The following is a 16731-nucleotide window of genomic DNA, read 5'->3' on the forward strand; positions in this document are numbered from 1 at the left end:
GGGGCCAACCGGCTGCGCAGATATCTACTCGAGGAGCACACCAGGTCCTGGATCTTGCATTCCAAAAGTTACCTGTTTGCGTTTGCCAAGTTTATCACATCGGGTGCTGAGCCATTTGCAACTCCGCCTCTACCACCACGGATGACCCCTGTGCCCAGTGCAAAGTGGTTGCTGTCCGTCTACGCCAGGGAGGTGGCTTTGAGGCTTGAAGAGACCAAGGCCCGGATCACCTCCATCTTTGGCTCAATCTTAAAAATGGACTCAACCAAGAAGGTTAGCAATATCGCCATCCCCTCCTTCCTTCTTTCCTTCTTTCTTTCCAGCTTACCATCACTCTCCCTTTCATCGTTCAGGTGACCAAGAAACTTGCTGGTGCCGCGGCAGGTACGGCAGCCTGGGTGACTAACGTGGAGAATGAGCACGGCCAGATCTTGATCAGCGTCCTCACTGCAGCCAAGGGCGCTGGCCTGCACCCCATGGCCACCGGGCTGATGCAGCGATACCGTGATGCCAGTGTGTCCCCGCCTCTGGTCCTATATGTGAACCGAGACTGCTGTTCCCACGGGGGACCATCCAAGGTGTCCCTCTTATTCCACCAGTGGGATCAGCTAGTGGTGCGGCTCGATGTGTGGCACCTGATGCGACGCTTTGCGGCGGGTGTCACCACGGAGAGCCACCCACTATACAGCCTCTTCATGGCACGTCTCTCATTCTGTATTTTTGAGTGGGACCAGGGAGACGTCGCCCAGCTGCGACAGGCCAAGGCTGGTGAGGTGGGGAAGGGTCCCCGAGGCTCCGGCTACGGAAATATCCCGTTAAAGGAGCTGGCCCGCCACTGCCGCCGCCGCACGCGTGGTGCAGAGGAGACCGGTCGGCTCATTGACGAGATGCTGGAGGCCTTTGGGGATGCCACTGACACCATGGGTGTCCCGCTTTTGGACCGCGACAAGATCCAGGACATTTGGAAGACTCAGAGGCGCCACCTCCACTGCATCCAGGACCCACCCGGCGTGCACCTGTACATGCAGACCGGGCGGCTGGTCAAAGGGGGGATCACGCTACCAGTGTTCAGGTGTGCGCGAGGTACAACTTCGTTGGAGTCGTTCCACCTGCATCTGGACCGCTTCATACCTGGTAAGGGTGCCCAGAATCCTGTTCTTTGTGACCTGTGTTGTGCGAGGGAGTGGGTGACATTGTATATTTCTCTCTGTCTCCTCACCTTGTCTTTCAGGCACTTCAGCCAGCGCGGCCCACTTTCAGGCCTATCTTCTGGAAGGTCTGGCGCGGTGGAACGAGGACCGTGCGGCACAAGCAGTGGGGGCAGCAGACCGTGATGTTGTCTGCTACAATGGCCAACTCCAGCACTCCGTCAATGAGCTGAGTGAATTTCTGTATCACATAAAGCTGGTTGAGGATTACACCCAGCCTGCGAAGTACACTGGTGAGGCGGGAGTCCAGCCCTTGTCTTGTCTTGTCTTGTCTGTCTGTCTGTCTGTCTCTCTCTCTCTCTCCCTTCCTCCCACCTTTTCATTTTAAACCAGTTCCCTCTTTTTTACAGGTGAGCTCATTGGCGTCCAGTACCTGTTTTCACAGACCGGTCGAGTGCTGGAGGAAGTGATGGGCAGGGATCCCGACACTCCGGATGGGACCAATACAGACGACGACAACAATGACAGTGTCAACGAGGGCTTCCAAGAGGATGAGGGGTCGGTAGAGAAACATCTGGACAACACCCTCTTTGGCCTAGAGGAGGACTTTGCCCCGCAAACTTCTGAATTGTTTTCGTCTGTCATGTCCCAGTCGCGCCCTGCCATCTGCACCTCACAGTCTGGGCCAGCCGACCAGGAGACCTCCCTTGGAGATAATTCCATTCAAAGGGTGTCCCACAAGCCGGTAAGTCTCTCCCTACGATTCATGATATACCTATGGAATATCTGATGAGTACTCCCCTTTCTCACTTTCGCTCTCTTCCTCCAACAGAATATCTTTGGACCTGACACTGGCCCGTGTTATGAGCACGTGGTCAACCTGGCCTGCAGTCTCTTGCAGCTACGTCACCATGCCTACGTGACGCAGCAGCAAGTGGCGGAGATCGTCGCCCTCTGGGAACGATTGCCGGAGGGTGACAAGGCCCCAGTTCGCTTCCCGCTACGCCACCAGGAAAGACTGGTGAAGGGGAGGTTTCGACTCAAGCACTCGCAGACCAGTGTCACACCGGGAGTGGAGAGCTTGCAACGGTAGGTGCTCAACCTCTTTGGCGTGGCCTCTTTCCATTTGAACAGATATCGATGGCAGGACTCTCTCTTTTTCTCTCTCTCTCTCTCTCTCTCTCTCTCCTCCCTCTCTCCCAAACCCACCCCCCAAATTTTGTAGGTGCATGGTTGGCCAAGGCGGCCAAGCCGCACAGATGCCAAACATCAGCCGCCTTGTGGAGGCCGTGTGTATAGAGCTGTCCAGGATTCACCCCGAAGGAACCACCATCTGCGGCGTGAGGGTGAACCGCTGGGCAGAAGTAATGCGCGATTACATCTGCATTCAGGAGAATGTCCTTACAAACCCGGTACTCGTGGCCCAAACACGCATCCAGTTATTCCCCCTCAGTCAGCGCACCCTGGCACAATGGTAAGTATACACTGGACAAGTGGGATCCACCATGCCCCTCTCCTCCCTTACACCCTGATTTCCTTTGCTTTGTGTCCCTGTAGGCACTATGCTCGCACCAGGGAGCTGACACGGCGGGCTCTGGATATGACTGTGCCATTGCCAAGCAGCTCGGCCCTTGCTTCAGAGCCCACCCCTGCCGTACACCCACGGCCCACGGGTCCTGAGCAGTCCGCTGCGCAACAGTTGGAGTTTCGTGACCCAACTGACCTGTCCGGTCAGGCGACACAGCGACCTCGGGGCCCCGTGGATGTGGCACCACCCATCGTCGGGAACCCCCCCGTGCCACATGAAGCACCCGCCACCCAGCCACTCTTCCCGCCGGCTGACACTGCTGTTCCTCAGCTTCCACCGCCACCGGCAGGACCTTCAGTACCCTGCACCACTGCCTGGCGGCGCAAGAAAAAGCAGGACGCGGACAAACTGGCACGACAACAAGGTATCCCCCCCAAACAAAGGAAGAAGGTGGAGGCCTATGTTTGCCAGCACTGTGGCAAAATGAAGGAGTTCGGCCACAGCTGCTTTGGGGGGGAATCCTTTTGCTCCACCTCAGCCGGCAAAACTGTGCAGGAGTGGCTGGAGGAAAAGAAGAGGGAAAAACAAAATTGTGCCGGCGGGGATGGCCATTAAAGGATTTTTATTTATTTATTTCTGTAGATGGGCCCATACATTGCTTTTTTTTTTCTTTTTTTTTTTTTTTTGTTCACGAGCAGGTCTGCTTAAGATTTTGTTAATCTGTATAACTGCCTGGCACTTTGTGTGTTGGCAGAAAGGGAAGCCTTCTTCCTTTTTCAAGCTGTTTTTACTTTTTTTTTTTTTTGCAATCTTTGCAAATGACTGGCACTTTGTATGTTGGCAGGCCTCCTCCACTCAATTTTCATTTTTAATTTTGGGCTTCAAATGCAGGTTATGATGGCACTGACAGTTATTTTTTAATTGCAACAATTGTTTTGATTTTTATTTATTGTTATGTATGTATGTATGTATGTATATAATTATTTCATGTTATTTTTTCATAAACCTTGTTGATTGAATCGTTGTGTGTCTGCCTGCCTGCCTGCTTCTGTCCTGCCGCCACTTTAAGGGCTCTCTGTTTACCTTCCCACGACCACATGGCTAATCGGCTATGCGTCCACCCATTTCACCTTTTACGGACCCAGCTCTGCCCCGTGGGCGGCCTTCTTCCACCACGAAGATCGGCTGACTTTGCGAGAAAAGTTTGCATGTTCTCCCTTTGTCTGTGTGGGTTTCCTCCGGGTGCTCCGGTTTCCTCCCACAGTCCAAAGACATGCAGGTTAGGTGCATTGGCGATCCTAAATTGTCCCTAGTGTGTGCTTGGTGTATGTACCCTGCGGTGGGCTGGCACCCTGCCCGGGGATTTGTTCCTGCCTTGCACCCTTTGTTGGCTGGGATTGGCTCCAGCAGACCACTGTGACCCTGTGTTAGGATATAACGAGTTGGATAATGGATGGATGGAAGATTCTGCACTTTTGCGGTGTATTGACAGCGTATTGGAGTCAGGTTGAGAAATTTGGTTCTTGGTGCAAAGCAAATTGTTTGCGCCTTAACATCAGCAAAAAACAAGGAACTGGTTATTGACTTTCGCTGCACCAAGGAGCCTCTATGTCTGGTCAGTATTCAAGGAGTGGATGTAGAGATGGTCCTCTCCTACAAGTACTTTTTTTTTTTTTGTTCTTTATTTCACCTTATACAATTTCTTGTATTAGGAATTTGTTAGCTTTCGTATACCCCTTGGGGTCAGAGCGTAGGGTCAGCCATTTTACAGCACCCCTGGAGCAATAACAGGTTAAGGATCTTGCTCAAGGGCCCAGCAGAGTAGGATCTCTCTTGGCAGTGACAGGGATTCGAACCGGCAACCTTCTGGATACCAGCACAGATCCTTAGCCTCAGAGCTACCACTTAGGTGTCCGCATCAAATACAGGTTGGACTGGTTTTGGAATACAGAACAAATACGTAAGAAAGGGCAGAGCAGGACATTTTTTTATAGGAGACTGTGTTCTTTTAATGTGGGAAGTTACATTCTTCACATCTTCTATGACTTTGTGATGGCCAGTGCGATTTTCTACACTGTGGTGTGTTGGGCTGGTAACGTCATTTCAAGGGAGGCCCACTGAATTGACCAGCTAATGTCGTGGCAAAAATTGCGGAGGTTTTTACCTGAAATGAAGGCTATCAGGAGATATAGGATAGGCAAACAGAGTATATGGTTTTATTGCAATAAAACAACAACACGGACTCAACCCAATTTGGCCAAATCGGACTGAGCCCCGAACAGTTAAGGAATCCAGACTTATATAATAATTTTCACTCTGACCTTGCTCAAATTAGCTCATTTGCTGTTTTCTCTGACTCCCCTCTGCACCTGTCCAGCCGGTACCTCTAGTTCTCATGGAAACCATTATTATCTCCTGACTTCCCCCTGCAGCTGGCCTCCGGTATTTTTACTGTCCTATTGTTCATCTTTATTTTCTGTTTTGCTTATTTCTATTGGCCTCGGCCGGGCAGATGTTCCTTCTTCCATTTTTGGGCTTTCTCTTATCATTTCCTTTCCTAGGCCATACATCCATCCATCCATCCTCTTCCACTTATCCAAGGTCGGGTCGCGGGGGCAGCAGCTTGAGCAGAGATGCCCAGACTTCCCTCTCCCCGGCCACTTCTTCTAGCTTTTCCGGGAGAATCCCGAGGCATTCCCAGGCCAGCCGGGAAACATAGTCCCTCCAGCATGTCCTGGGTCTTCCCCAGGGCCTCCTCCTGGTTGGACGTGCCTGGAACACCTCACCAGGGAGGCGTCCAGGAGGCATCCTGATCAGATGCCCGAGCCACCTCATCTGACTCCTCTCGATGCGGGGGAGCAGCGGCTCTACTCTGAGCCCCTCCCGGATGACTGAGCTTCTCACCCTATCTTTAAGGGAGAGCCCAGACACCCTGCGGAGGAAACTCATTTCAGCCGCTTGTATTCGCGATCTTGTTCTTTCAGTCACTACCCACAGCTTATGACCATAGGTGAGGGTAGGAACATAGATCGACTGGTAAATTGAGAGCTTGCCTTGCAGTTCAGCTCCTTTTTCACCACGACAGACCGATGCAGAGCCTGCATTACTGCGGATGCCGCACCGATCCGCCTGTCGATCTCACTCTCCATTCTTCCCTCACTCGTGAACAAGACCCCAAGATACTTGAACTCCTCCATTTGGGGCAGGATCTCGCCTCCCACCTTGAGAGGGCACTCCACCCTTTTCCGGCTGAGAACCATGGTCTCGGATTTGGAGGTGCTGATTCCCATCCCAGCCGCTTCACACTCAGCTGTGAACCAATCCAGAGAGAGCTGAAGATCATAGCCTGATGAAGCAAATGGGACAACATCATCTGCAAAAAGCAGTGACCCAATCCTGAGTCCACCAAACCGGACCCCCTCAACACCCTGGCTGCGCTTAGAAATTCTGTCCATAAAAGAACAGAATCAGTGACAAAGTGCAGCCCTGGCTAAGTCCAACTCTCACTGGAAACGGGTTCGACTTACTGCCGACAATGCGGACGAAGCTCTGACACCGGTTGTACAGGGACCAAACAGCCCTTATCAGGGGGTCCGGTACCCCATACTCCCGGAGCACCCCCCACAGGATTCCCTGAGGGACACGGTCGAACGCCCTTTCCAAGTCCACAAAACACATGTAGACTGGTTGGGCAAAGTCCCATGCACCCTCCAGGACTCTGCTAAGGGTGTAGAGCTGGTCCACTGTTCCGCGACCAGGACAAAAACCACACTGTTCCTCCTGAATCCGAGGTTCAACTATCCAATGGACCCTCCTCTCCAGAACCCCCGAATAGACTTTTCCAGGGAGGCTGAGGAGTGTGATCCCTCTGTAGTTGGAACACACCCTCCGGTCCCCCTTCTTAAAGAGGGGGACCACCATCCCGGTCTGCCAATTCAGAGGCACTGTCCCAGATGTCCATGCGAATTTGCAGTGACGTTTTAACCAAGACAGTCCTACAACATCCAGAGCCTTGAGGAACTCCGGGCGTATCTCATCCACCCCCAAGGCCCTGCCACAAAGGAGTTTTTTGACCACCTCAGTGACCTCAGTCCCAGAGATGCTGCTCTGCTTCCTCATTGGAAGGAATGTTAGTGGGATTGAGGAGGTCTTCGAAGTACTCCCCCCACCGACCCAGAACATCCCGAGTCGAGGTCAGCAGCGCACCATCCCCACCATATACAGTGTTGACACTGCACTGCTTCCCCCTCCTGAGATGCCAGACCAGAATCTCCTCGAAGCCGTCCGAAAGTCATTCTCCGTGGCCTCCCCAAACTCCTCCCATGCCCGAGTTTTTGCCTCAGCAACCACCGAAGCTGCATTCCGCTTGGCCTGCCGGTACCTATCACCTGCCTCCAGAGTCCCACAGGACAAAAGGGTCCGGTAGACGCCGACAAAGTGAGCCGATCTTCGTGGCGGAAGAAGGCTGCCTGCTCTGCAGAGCCAGGTCCGTAAAAGGTGAAAGGGGCGGGCGCAGAGCCGATTAGCCACGTGGTCGCGGAAAGGTAAACAGAGAGCCCTTAAAGCAGTGGCGGGACAGAATCAAGGCAGACACAACGATTCAATCAACAAGGTTTATAAAATGAAATATATCCATATAATAAATAGAAATCAACAATCCAAGAAAAAAATAACATGAAATAACTATATACAATAAATATAACACGAAATAAGTATACATACAATAAATAAAAATCAAACAACAATCCATGGGACTATATACATACATACATACAAACAATAAATAAATACATATCAAACAATAATTTTTGCAATAAAAAAAATAACTGCCATAACCTGCAGATGAAGCCCAAAATTAAAAAAGAAAATTGAGAGGAGGAGGCCTTCCAACATACAAACTGCCAGTCATTTGCAAAGATTGCGCAAAAAAAAAAAAAGTAAAAACAGCTTGAAAAAAGAAGGAGGCCTCCTTGACAACATATAAAGTGCCAGGCAGTTACACAGATTAACAAAATCTTAAGCGGGCCTCCTCGTGAACACACAAAAAAAGCGCAGGCAAACAAAGGCCTCCACTTTCTTCCTTTGTTTGAGAGGGATACCTTGCTGTTGCGCCAGCTCCTCCGCCTCCTGCTTTTCCTTGCGCCGCTAGGCAGTGGTGCGGGGCACTGAAGGTCCCGCCTGTGGCGGTGGAAGCGGAGGAGCGGCAGTGTCAGCCGGCGGGGGGAGTGGCTGGGTGGCAGGTGCTTCATGTGGCACGGGGGCATGCCCAACGATCAGTGGTGTCACCTCCACGGGGCCCCGAGCTCACATTGTCGCCTGACCAGACAGGTCAGGTGGGTCACCGTATTGAAAATCTTGTGCAGTGGTCTGCTCGGGGGTCGTGGGCGTACGGCAGGGATGGGCTCTGAAGCAAGGGCCGAGCTGCTTGGCAATGGCACGGCCATCTCCAGAGCTCGCCGTACCAGCTCCCTGGTGCGAGCGTAGTGCCTACAGGGACAGAAAGCAAAGTAAGTCAGGGTGGGGGGGAGCAGAGGGGCATGGTGGATCCCACTTGTCCAGTGTGTACTTACCATTGTGCCAGGGTGCGCTGATTGAGGGGGAATAGCTGGAGTACCGGGTTTGTAAGGACATTCTCCTGAATGCAGATGTAATCCAGCATTACTGCTGCCCAGCGGTTCACCCTCACGCCACAGATGGTGGTTCATGTGGGTGGTGCCACATGAAGCACCCACCACCCAGCCACTCCCCCCGCCGGCTGACACTGCCGTTCCTCCGCTTCCACCGCCACCGACAGGACCTTCACAGTACCGACAGACTCACAGACACAGACTCCGACAGTACCCCGCACCACTGCCTGGCGGCGCAAGAAAAAGCAGGAGGCGGACGAGCTGGCGCGACAACGAGGTATCCCCCCCAAACAAAGGAAGAAGGTGGAGGCCTATGTTTGCCAGCGCTGTGGCCGTCCTAAAATGAAGGAGTTCAGCCACAGCTGCTTTGGGGGGGGGGGGGATCCTTTTGCTCCACCTCAGCCGGCAAAACTGTCCAGGAGTGGCTGGAGGAAAAGAAGAGGGAGAAAAAAAAAATCGTGCCGCTCGGGGGAGATGGCCATTAAAGGAATTTTATTTATTTAATCTGTAGATTGGCCCATTTATCCATCCATCCATCCGGCTGAATCCAAACACAGGGTCACGGGGGTCTGCTGGAGCCAATCCCAGCCAACACAGGGCACAAGGCAGGAACCCATCCTGGGCAGGGTGCCAACCCACCGCAGGACACACACAACCACACCCACACACCAAGCACACACTAGGGCCAATTTAGAATCGCCAATCCACCTAACTTGAATGTCTTTGGACTGTGGGAAGAAACCTACGCAGACACGGGGAGAACATGCAAACTCAACGCAGAGAGGACCCGGGAAGCGAACCCAGGTGTCCTAACTCCGAGGCAGCAGCGCTACCCACTGTGCCACCATGGCCCATTTATTGCTTTTTTTTTCTTCACGAGCAGGCCTGCTTAAGATTTTGTTAATCTGTGTAACTGCCTGGCACTTTGTGTGTTGGCAGAAAGGGAGGCCTCCTTCCCTTTTCAAGCTGTTTTTACTTTTTTTTTTTTGTAATCTTTGCAAATGACTGGCACTTTATATGTTGGCAGGCCTCCTCCGCACAATTTTCTTTTTTAATTTTGGGCATCAAATGTAGGTTATGGCACTGACAGTTATTTTTTTATTGCAAAAATCATTGTTTCATTTTTATGTATAGTTATTTCTGTTTCGAGTTTGTGCTGATTTCTCGGGTGATTGACAAGCAGTCCTGTGCAGCGATTGGCTCGCCCCGGAAACGCCTGTCTAATTGGTCGAAGCTTTCTTGTGCCGATATTTTTGTAAATTTTGACTGGCTGAAACGAAATGCGTTCCGTTTTCTGTTCCGATAGACCCGCCTCCCCACCTAAAAGCGGCGATGTCATGTTTCAAGATAAAAAAATCTTAAAGTGGGCCCGCTGGTACTATTAATATGGTACTATTGCAATTACCATTAGTACACAAGGATTATAGTGACGTGAAATAAAACTTGTAGTTTAATCTATTTTGTTTTCTTATGTGCATATTAATTCTTTTTAGCGACTACATAACGATACTTTTACAGGTGGTTATATAACTATTAGTTATAATACAAGGATTATAGTGAAGTGAAATAAAACACGTAGTTTTATCTAATGAGAATTTATTTGTACATATTAATAAAAGTATTCTTTTTTTCTTTTTAGCAAACTGGTTTCAGTAATATAAATATTTGTAAATAGTCTGGACAGAATTGCGTTATAATTATGTTTGTTAATAATAATAATGCTAACAATAGGAAATTGCAGTGTAACAAGGTAGTTGTAATATTATTAAAGGCCTTAAAAAAAGTCAGTACTAGTATTACTAACCATTTATTTATTTAGTTATTTATTTAGTGTCTGTCTCCCTTACTCTTTCAGAATTAACTGTTTCTGGTATCTCTTACCATGGCTGTCACTAGTGTTCCTACATGAGTCTTTGTTTTAAGAGGAACATTGCTATTACAAAGAAAGGTTTCTTTCTTTAATTGACGTACTGGTTGATTGCGTTGTTTTAATAGACCCAACATCACCTGCAGTGTTGACATGTAAGTATTCATAGGTTAAATAACACAAAGGTTAATTCAAAAACTTTTTGGAATATTGGGCTTGGTGCTTATAGACTTTGCTAAAAGGTGGCGGTTTATCATCCTGTTGTTCCCTTGTTCCTTTTTTCATGCTCAGTTACTCTTTATTTTATCTCTGTTAGAGCCCACGTCGCTTGGTACAGACTATATGTAGGTTAGGTTGTAACCTATTAGTTGTTCCCTGAAGGCCAATTTGTAATATTCTGAAATTTCTTTTAATTTCAGATTTTGGTAACCTAAACTTTAAATGTAAATGTCTGCCAGTTTCCTGCAGATCTGTTTCAGGTTGCTCGTTGCATTCCAGCTGGTTAAATTTGAAGAAAAACCAGAGGTGTTGTAAAATTTTGGAGTGGAACTGTAACTTTCTCTTGCTTTATCTAATTTATCCAGCTTAAACCCTGTGCCACAGTTCTGCCGCGAAACCTCCGACGAACTGACCCTCAAGGCCTCTGGCAAGGCGATCCAGGTCGCCAAGGCATACGGCCTGAGTGGCTCTGTGTCGTCCAGGGAAAAGTCGGCTGAGATGGTCAGGGAGCAGGCCAGTAGATGCATGCGGGCAGCAGGTGGTGACCCCGGTCACTTCAAGCTGGTGCATAGCGCCGGCAAGCTCCAGTGTGGATAGTACCGGGGTCAAACTTTTAAATGGTTGCTGACCCATGGCCTTGGCTATGCTATCATGGTGTTGACAACCCACCAGAGGGAGCGCGAAGATGGGCAGGTGTCGGATAGCCCACTGGCGAGCAATAAGAACTCCCTGGAGTTCTACGCCTGTCTCTTTCCCTACGTGAAGACGGCCATCCGTCGTCAACTGGAGAGAGACGAGTCGGCCAGGACCCTGAACGATGGCAAAAGGCTTGTTGGCTTCAGCAAACATGCACACCTGACGTTTCAGGACCTTTATGATGCAGAAGATCGGGAGGCCAAGAGGTGAGAGACTTTTGGGTGGGGTCTGAGGGGAAGGCCACAGCAAGGTAGTGGGACCCTGCTTCCATTTGTTCACCAGTTACCATTCCCGCTTTTGTACCCCAACACAGTTACATCAAATGGCTCCGGCGCCAGACCACCAAAGTTGGGACCAAGATGCATGCTCTCCAGCTGTATGTGCGGCGGAGATATGAGGCGAAGGCAGCAGCAGCAACCTCCTCCCTTCCCAAAACCACCACTGTTGCCCCCACCACCTCTCACTCTGCAGCAGCCTCCGTCGTCGAGATTCCTGATGACGTGCTGCTGTCGGCCAGCATGGAGTTGGAGGCTGGTAAGTGACAGCCACCCATGGAAACTGGTGGTGGCTTCTTCACTTCTTCTGTTTAACCTGTTATTTGTTTGAATTTGTAAACAACCTTCCCCAGCATCTACCTCCCAGTCTGCAACCAGTGGAGGGCCCGTGACATCCCAGTGATGACTGATCCAGTAAAGCAGCCTTCACAAACGCTGTCTGTAGCCAGGAGAGAGGTGAGTTAAAAAGGATGTGTTTCTTTGAATGCTATTGCCAGGAAAGGCACAGGGCCCGTCTGATTCTTTTTGTTTGTTTTTCTCTTGCTCATGCTGTCTCTCTCTCTCTGTGTATGTCTCTCACTCACTCACTCACTCACTCACTCACTGGAGGCTGGAGGACTTCACTACCTAAAGAACAGCATGTGTGGGTAAGCCAGGTCCTTTTCACCAGGGGCAAGGACGGAAAGCCTATGCTGACCTCCAACCTTCAGCTTTGGTGGTTTCCTCCCGGCCCCTGCAACGTGCACCTCCAGCCCCCGACATCGCCCGACACCTTTTTCAGCGACCGTTCTTCCTGTGGATGCCGTACCGCATGTGGGGCTATAAGCTCTTGTGCACAGTGTGCAGCCACAGGTTGTCGGGAGCCAGACTCTGCGGGACTGTCCGGAGGGTCCTGGACACAGACGGATAGTACTTTATGGCCAGGAAGTACCTGGAGTGCCGGCGCTGCAAGAAGGTGGCGGGCTGGTCACGGGATGTCTTGGATCAGCTGCACCACACCCACTGGGATGAGTTTCCAGCTATCCTGACTTACAGGTCAGACAAGGAATTTCCGATGGCTGGGTGAACTCTCCACAGGTAGATGGGCACACACGGGCAGTCCTAATGTCTCTGTTCTGTCTAACACAGGTTATCCTGTGACAAAAAGCTCATCGGGCAGATGCGTGAGCACACGCTGGGCAACGGGGCCAACCAGCTGCATAGATATCTGCTCAAGGAGCACACCAGGTCCTGGATGTTGCGGTCCAAAAAGTACCTGTTCACGTTGTCCAAGATTATGACATCGGGTGCCGAGCCATCTGCAGCTCCACCTCTACCACCACGGATGACCCCGGTGCCCGGTGCAAAGTGGTTGCTGTCCATCTATGCCAGGGAGGTGGCTTCGAGGCTAGAAGAGACCAAGGCCCGGATCACCTCCATCTTTGGCTCAATCTTAAAGATGAACTCAACCAAGAAGATGAGCAATATCGCCATCCCCTCCTTCCTTCCAGCTTACCGTCACTTTCCCTTTCATCGTTCAGGTGACCAAGAAACTCGCTGGTGCCGTGGCAGGTACGGCAGCCTGGGTGACTAACGTGGGGAATGAGCACTGCCAGATCTTGATCAGCATCCTCAATGCAGCTGAGGGCACTGGCCTGCACCCCATGGCCACCAGGCTGATGCAGTGTCAACGAGGGCTTTGTTCGGACGAGGGGTCGGTAGAGGAACCTCTGGACCACACCCTCTTCGGCCTTGAGGAGGACTTCGCCCCACAAACATCCAAACCCTTGTTGTCTGTCATGTCCCAGTCACAGCCTGCCATCGGCGCCTCACAGTCTGGGCCTACCGACCAGGAGACCTCCCCTGGAGACGTGGCCATTCAAAGGGTGTGCCACGAGCCGGTAAGGCTCTCCCAACGAGTCGTGATATACCTGTGGAATATCTGATGAGTGCTCCCCTTTCTTACTTTCGCTCTCTTCCCCCAACAGAATAGCTTTGGGCCTGACACTGGCCCAGGTTACGAGCACGTGGTCAACCTGGCCTGCAGTCTCTTGAAGCTGCGTCACCATGCCTACGTGACGCACCAGCAAGTGGCGGAGATCGTTGCCCTCTGGGAACAATTGCCAGAGGGCAACAAGGCCCCATTTCACTTCCTGCCACGCCACCAGGAAAGACTGGTGAAGGGGAGGTTTCAACTCAAGCACTCGCAGACCAGTGTCACACCGGGAGTGGAGAGCTTGCAACAGTAGGTGCTCAACCTCTTTGGCGTGGCCTCTTTCCTTTTGATCAGATATTGATAGCAGGACTGACTCTCTCTCTCTCTCTCTCTCTCTCTCTCCCTCTCTCCCAAACCCACCCCCTGAATTTTGTAGGTGCATGGTCGGCCAAGGCAGTCAAGCCACGTAGATGCCAAACATCAGCCGCCTTGTGGAGGCCGTGTGTATAGAGCTGTCCAGGATTCCCCCCGAAGGAACCACCATCTGCGGCGTGAGAGTGAACCGCTGGGCAGCAGTAATGCTGGATTACATCTGCATTCAGGAGAATGAACTTACAAACCCGGTACTCGTGGCCCAGACACGCATCCAGCTATACCCCCTCAATCAGCGCACCCTGGCACAATGGTAAGTACACACTGGACAAGTGGGGTCCACCATGCCCCTCTCCTCCCTCCCACCCTGATTTCCTTTGCTTTGTGTCCCTGTAGGCACTATGCTCACACCAGGGAGCTGGTACGGTGGGCTCTGGAGATGACCATGCCATTGCCAAGCAGCTCGGCCCTTGCTTCAGAGCCCACCCCTGCCGTACACCCACGGCCCATGGGTCCCGAGCAGTCCACTGCACAACAGTTTTGAGTTACATGACCCACCTGACCTGTCTGGACAGGCAACACAGCGACCTTGGGGCCCCGTGGATGTGTCACCACCCATCGTTGGGCACCCCACCGTGCCACATGAAGCACCCGCCACCCAGCCACTCCCCTTGCCGGCTGACACTGCTGCTCCTCCGCTTCCACCGCACCACTGCCTGGCGGCGCAAGAAAAAGCTGGAGGCGGACGAGCTGGCGCGACAACAAGGTATCTCCCCCAAACAAAGGAAGAAGGTGGAGGCCTATGTTTGCCAGCGCTGTGGCCATCCTAAAATTAAGGAGTTCAGCCACAGCTGCTTTGGGGGGGGAATCCTTTTGCTCCACCTCAGCCGGCAAAACTGTCCAGGAGTGGCTGGAGGAAAAGAAGAGGGAGAAAAAAAAATCGTACCGCTCTTTGGCCATTAAAGGAATTTTATTTATTTATTTATTAATTTATTTAATCTGTAGATTGGCCCATTAATTGCTTTTTTTGTTCACGAGCAGGCCTGCTTAAGATTTTGTTAATCTGTATAACTGCTTGGCACTTTGTGTGTTGGCAGAAAGGGAGGCCTTCTTACTTTTTCAAGCTGTTTTTACTTTTTTTTTTTTGTAATCTTTGCAAATGACTGGCTGGCACTTTATATGTTGGCAGGCCTCCTCGGCTCAATTTCCTTTTTTAATTTTGGGCTTCAAATGTAGGTTATGGCACTGACAGTTATTTTTTTATTGCAAAAACTATTGTTTGATTTTTATGTGTATATAGGTAATTCACGTTTTCACGAGGGGCCATGTCGTTCCAATTTTAATGTATGTGTAGCCGAAACTAACACGATTATAAACTGAGAACAAGCCAGTATTTAAAACCCAAATGTTCCATACATTTCACCCTTTCGGGTAGAATGAAACAAAAAAATACAACGCAGTCTATTAATGTTTTCTTTATGTTTTGTCCTGTTCAATACAAAACCCATAAATGTTGTCGTCCGCAGTATAATATGATATCGATATTTACCAGCTTTGCTAAAGGGTATCGTTTGATAGCTGATAAAATATTCCCGTTTTCATAATCCTTTTAGGGTGGATATAATAATTATGCGACTTTCAGTTTGGGCAACCAGTAGGAGCTCGCATTCCGAAGACGACAAACTCGTCATCGCGGACGGCCTCATTAGGGAGCTGGTGGAGGGTTGGGTAGTGAGGCGGAGCCTGATTTAAAACCGGAAATGGAGATTGGCTGAGAAACTAGCGTGATGCGAAAAGATAGAAGAGCGGTTAAAACTAGGAAAAGAAAAATAATGCAGGTGTACTTTTGAGCGATGGTGAAAAAGGGCAAGTTTCACTTAAAAAGAAAGAAAGAGTTTAAGGTATTAGTTACACTTGAGTCTTCCAATCTTCCATCAATCCAGTTAAACTAAAGAAAAAGGTGAAATCTGCATTTGGTGATATAGATAGTGCTCGGACAGCCACAGGTGAAATGTTGGTATTCAGTAAAAAGTAGTAAACCATGTGAGAGAGCTTTAGTTGGTTAAAGAATTGAAGCGCTTTTTTGCTATATGATGATAAAAGTGGTAAGGGAGTAATAACGAGTTCCCCAAAAGTTAATTAATGAACAAATGAAAATCCATTTATCGGGACATAAAGTAGTATTTATAGACTATCCGTTTTTCCCCCCTTTTCTTAAAATTGGTAGCCCTTTTACTTTTTTGATCTTATTTTGACGAAATGAAAATACCCTCCTTTAACCGCCACCTTATCGTGGTGGAGGGGTTTGCGTGTCCCAATGATCCTAGGAGCTCTGTTGTCCGGGGCTTTATGCCCCTGGTAGGGCCACCCAAGGCAAACTGGTCTAGGTGAGGGATGAGACAAAGAGCGGTTAAACAAACCTCCTATGATGAAAAACAATTTTGGACGGCGTTTTCCCTTGCCCGGACGCGGGTCACCGGGGCCCCACTCTGGAGCCAGGCCTGGAGGTGGGGCTCGATGGCGAGCGCCTGGTGGCCGGGCCTGCACCCATGGGGCTCGGCCGGGCACAGCCCGAAGAGGCAACGTGGGTCCCCCTTCCCATGGGCTCACCACCTATGGGAGGGGCCAAGGAGGTCGGGTGCAGTGTGAGTTGGGTGGTGGCCGAAGGCGGGGACCTTGGCGGTCCGATCCTCGGCTACAGAAACTGGCTCTTGGGACGTGGAATGTCACCTCTCTGAAGGGGAAGGAGCCTGAGCTAGTGCGCGAAGTTGAGAGGTTCCGGCTAGATATAGTCGGGCTCACCTCGACGCACAGCTTGGACTCTGGAACCAATCTCCTTGAGAGGGGCTGGACTCTCTGCCACTCTGGAGTTGCCCCCGGTGAGAGGCGCCGAGCAGGTGTGGGTATACTTATTGCCCCCCAACTTGGAGCCTGTACATTGGGGTTTACCCCGGTGGACGAGAGGGTAGCCTCCCTTCGCCTTCGGGTGGGGGGACGGGTCCTAACTGTTGTTTGTGCGTATGCACCGAACAGCAGTTCGGAGTACCCACCCTTTTTGGAGTCCCTGGAGGGGGTGCTAGAGGG

The 16731-nt window shown here is 50.8% G+C and overlaps 2 protein-coding genes across 2 annotated transcripts in view; both read left to right on the top strand.

The window, feature by feature from the left end:
- The window catches only part of LOC127526605 (uncharacterized), a 120001-nt gene that overhangs the window by 40211 nt on the left and 63059 nt on the right, over positions 1–16731 (top strand). Inside the window, exon 4 of the mRNA XM_051922488.1 lies at positions 12316–12395. Coding sequence (XP_051778448.1) covers positions 12316–12395 — 80 coding nt within the window. The remainder of the gene's footprint in view (positions 1–12315; positions 12396–16731) is intronic.
- Positions 1–16731, top strand: part of LOC127526839 (uncharacterized) — an 81855-nt gene that overhangs the window by 38749 nt on the left and 26375 nt on the right. The gene's annotated exons all lie outside the window — the stretch shown is intronic.

This window comes from Erpetoichthys calabaricus, chromosome 2 (genome assembly GCF_900747795.2).
Source record: "Erpetoichthys calabaricus chromosome 2, fErpCal1.3, whole genome shotgun sequence".
Classification (NCBI taxonomy): domain Eukaryota; kingdom Metazoa; phylum Chordata; class Cladistia; order Polypteriformes; family Polypteridae; genus Erpetoichthys; species Erpetoichthys calabaricus.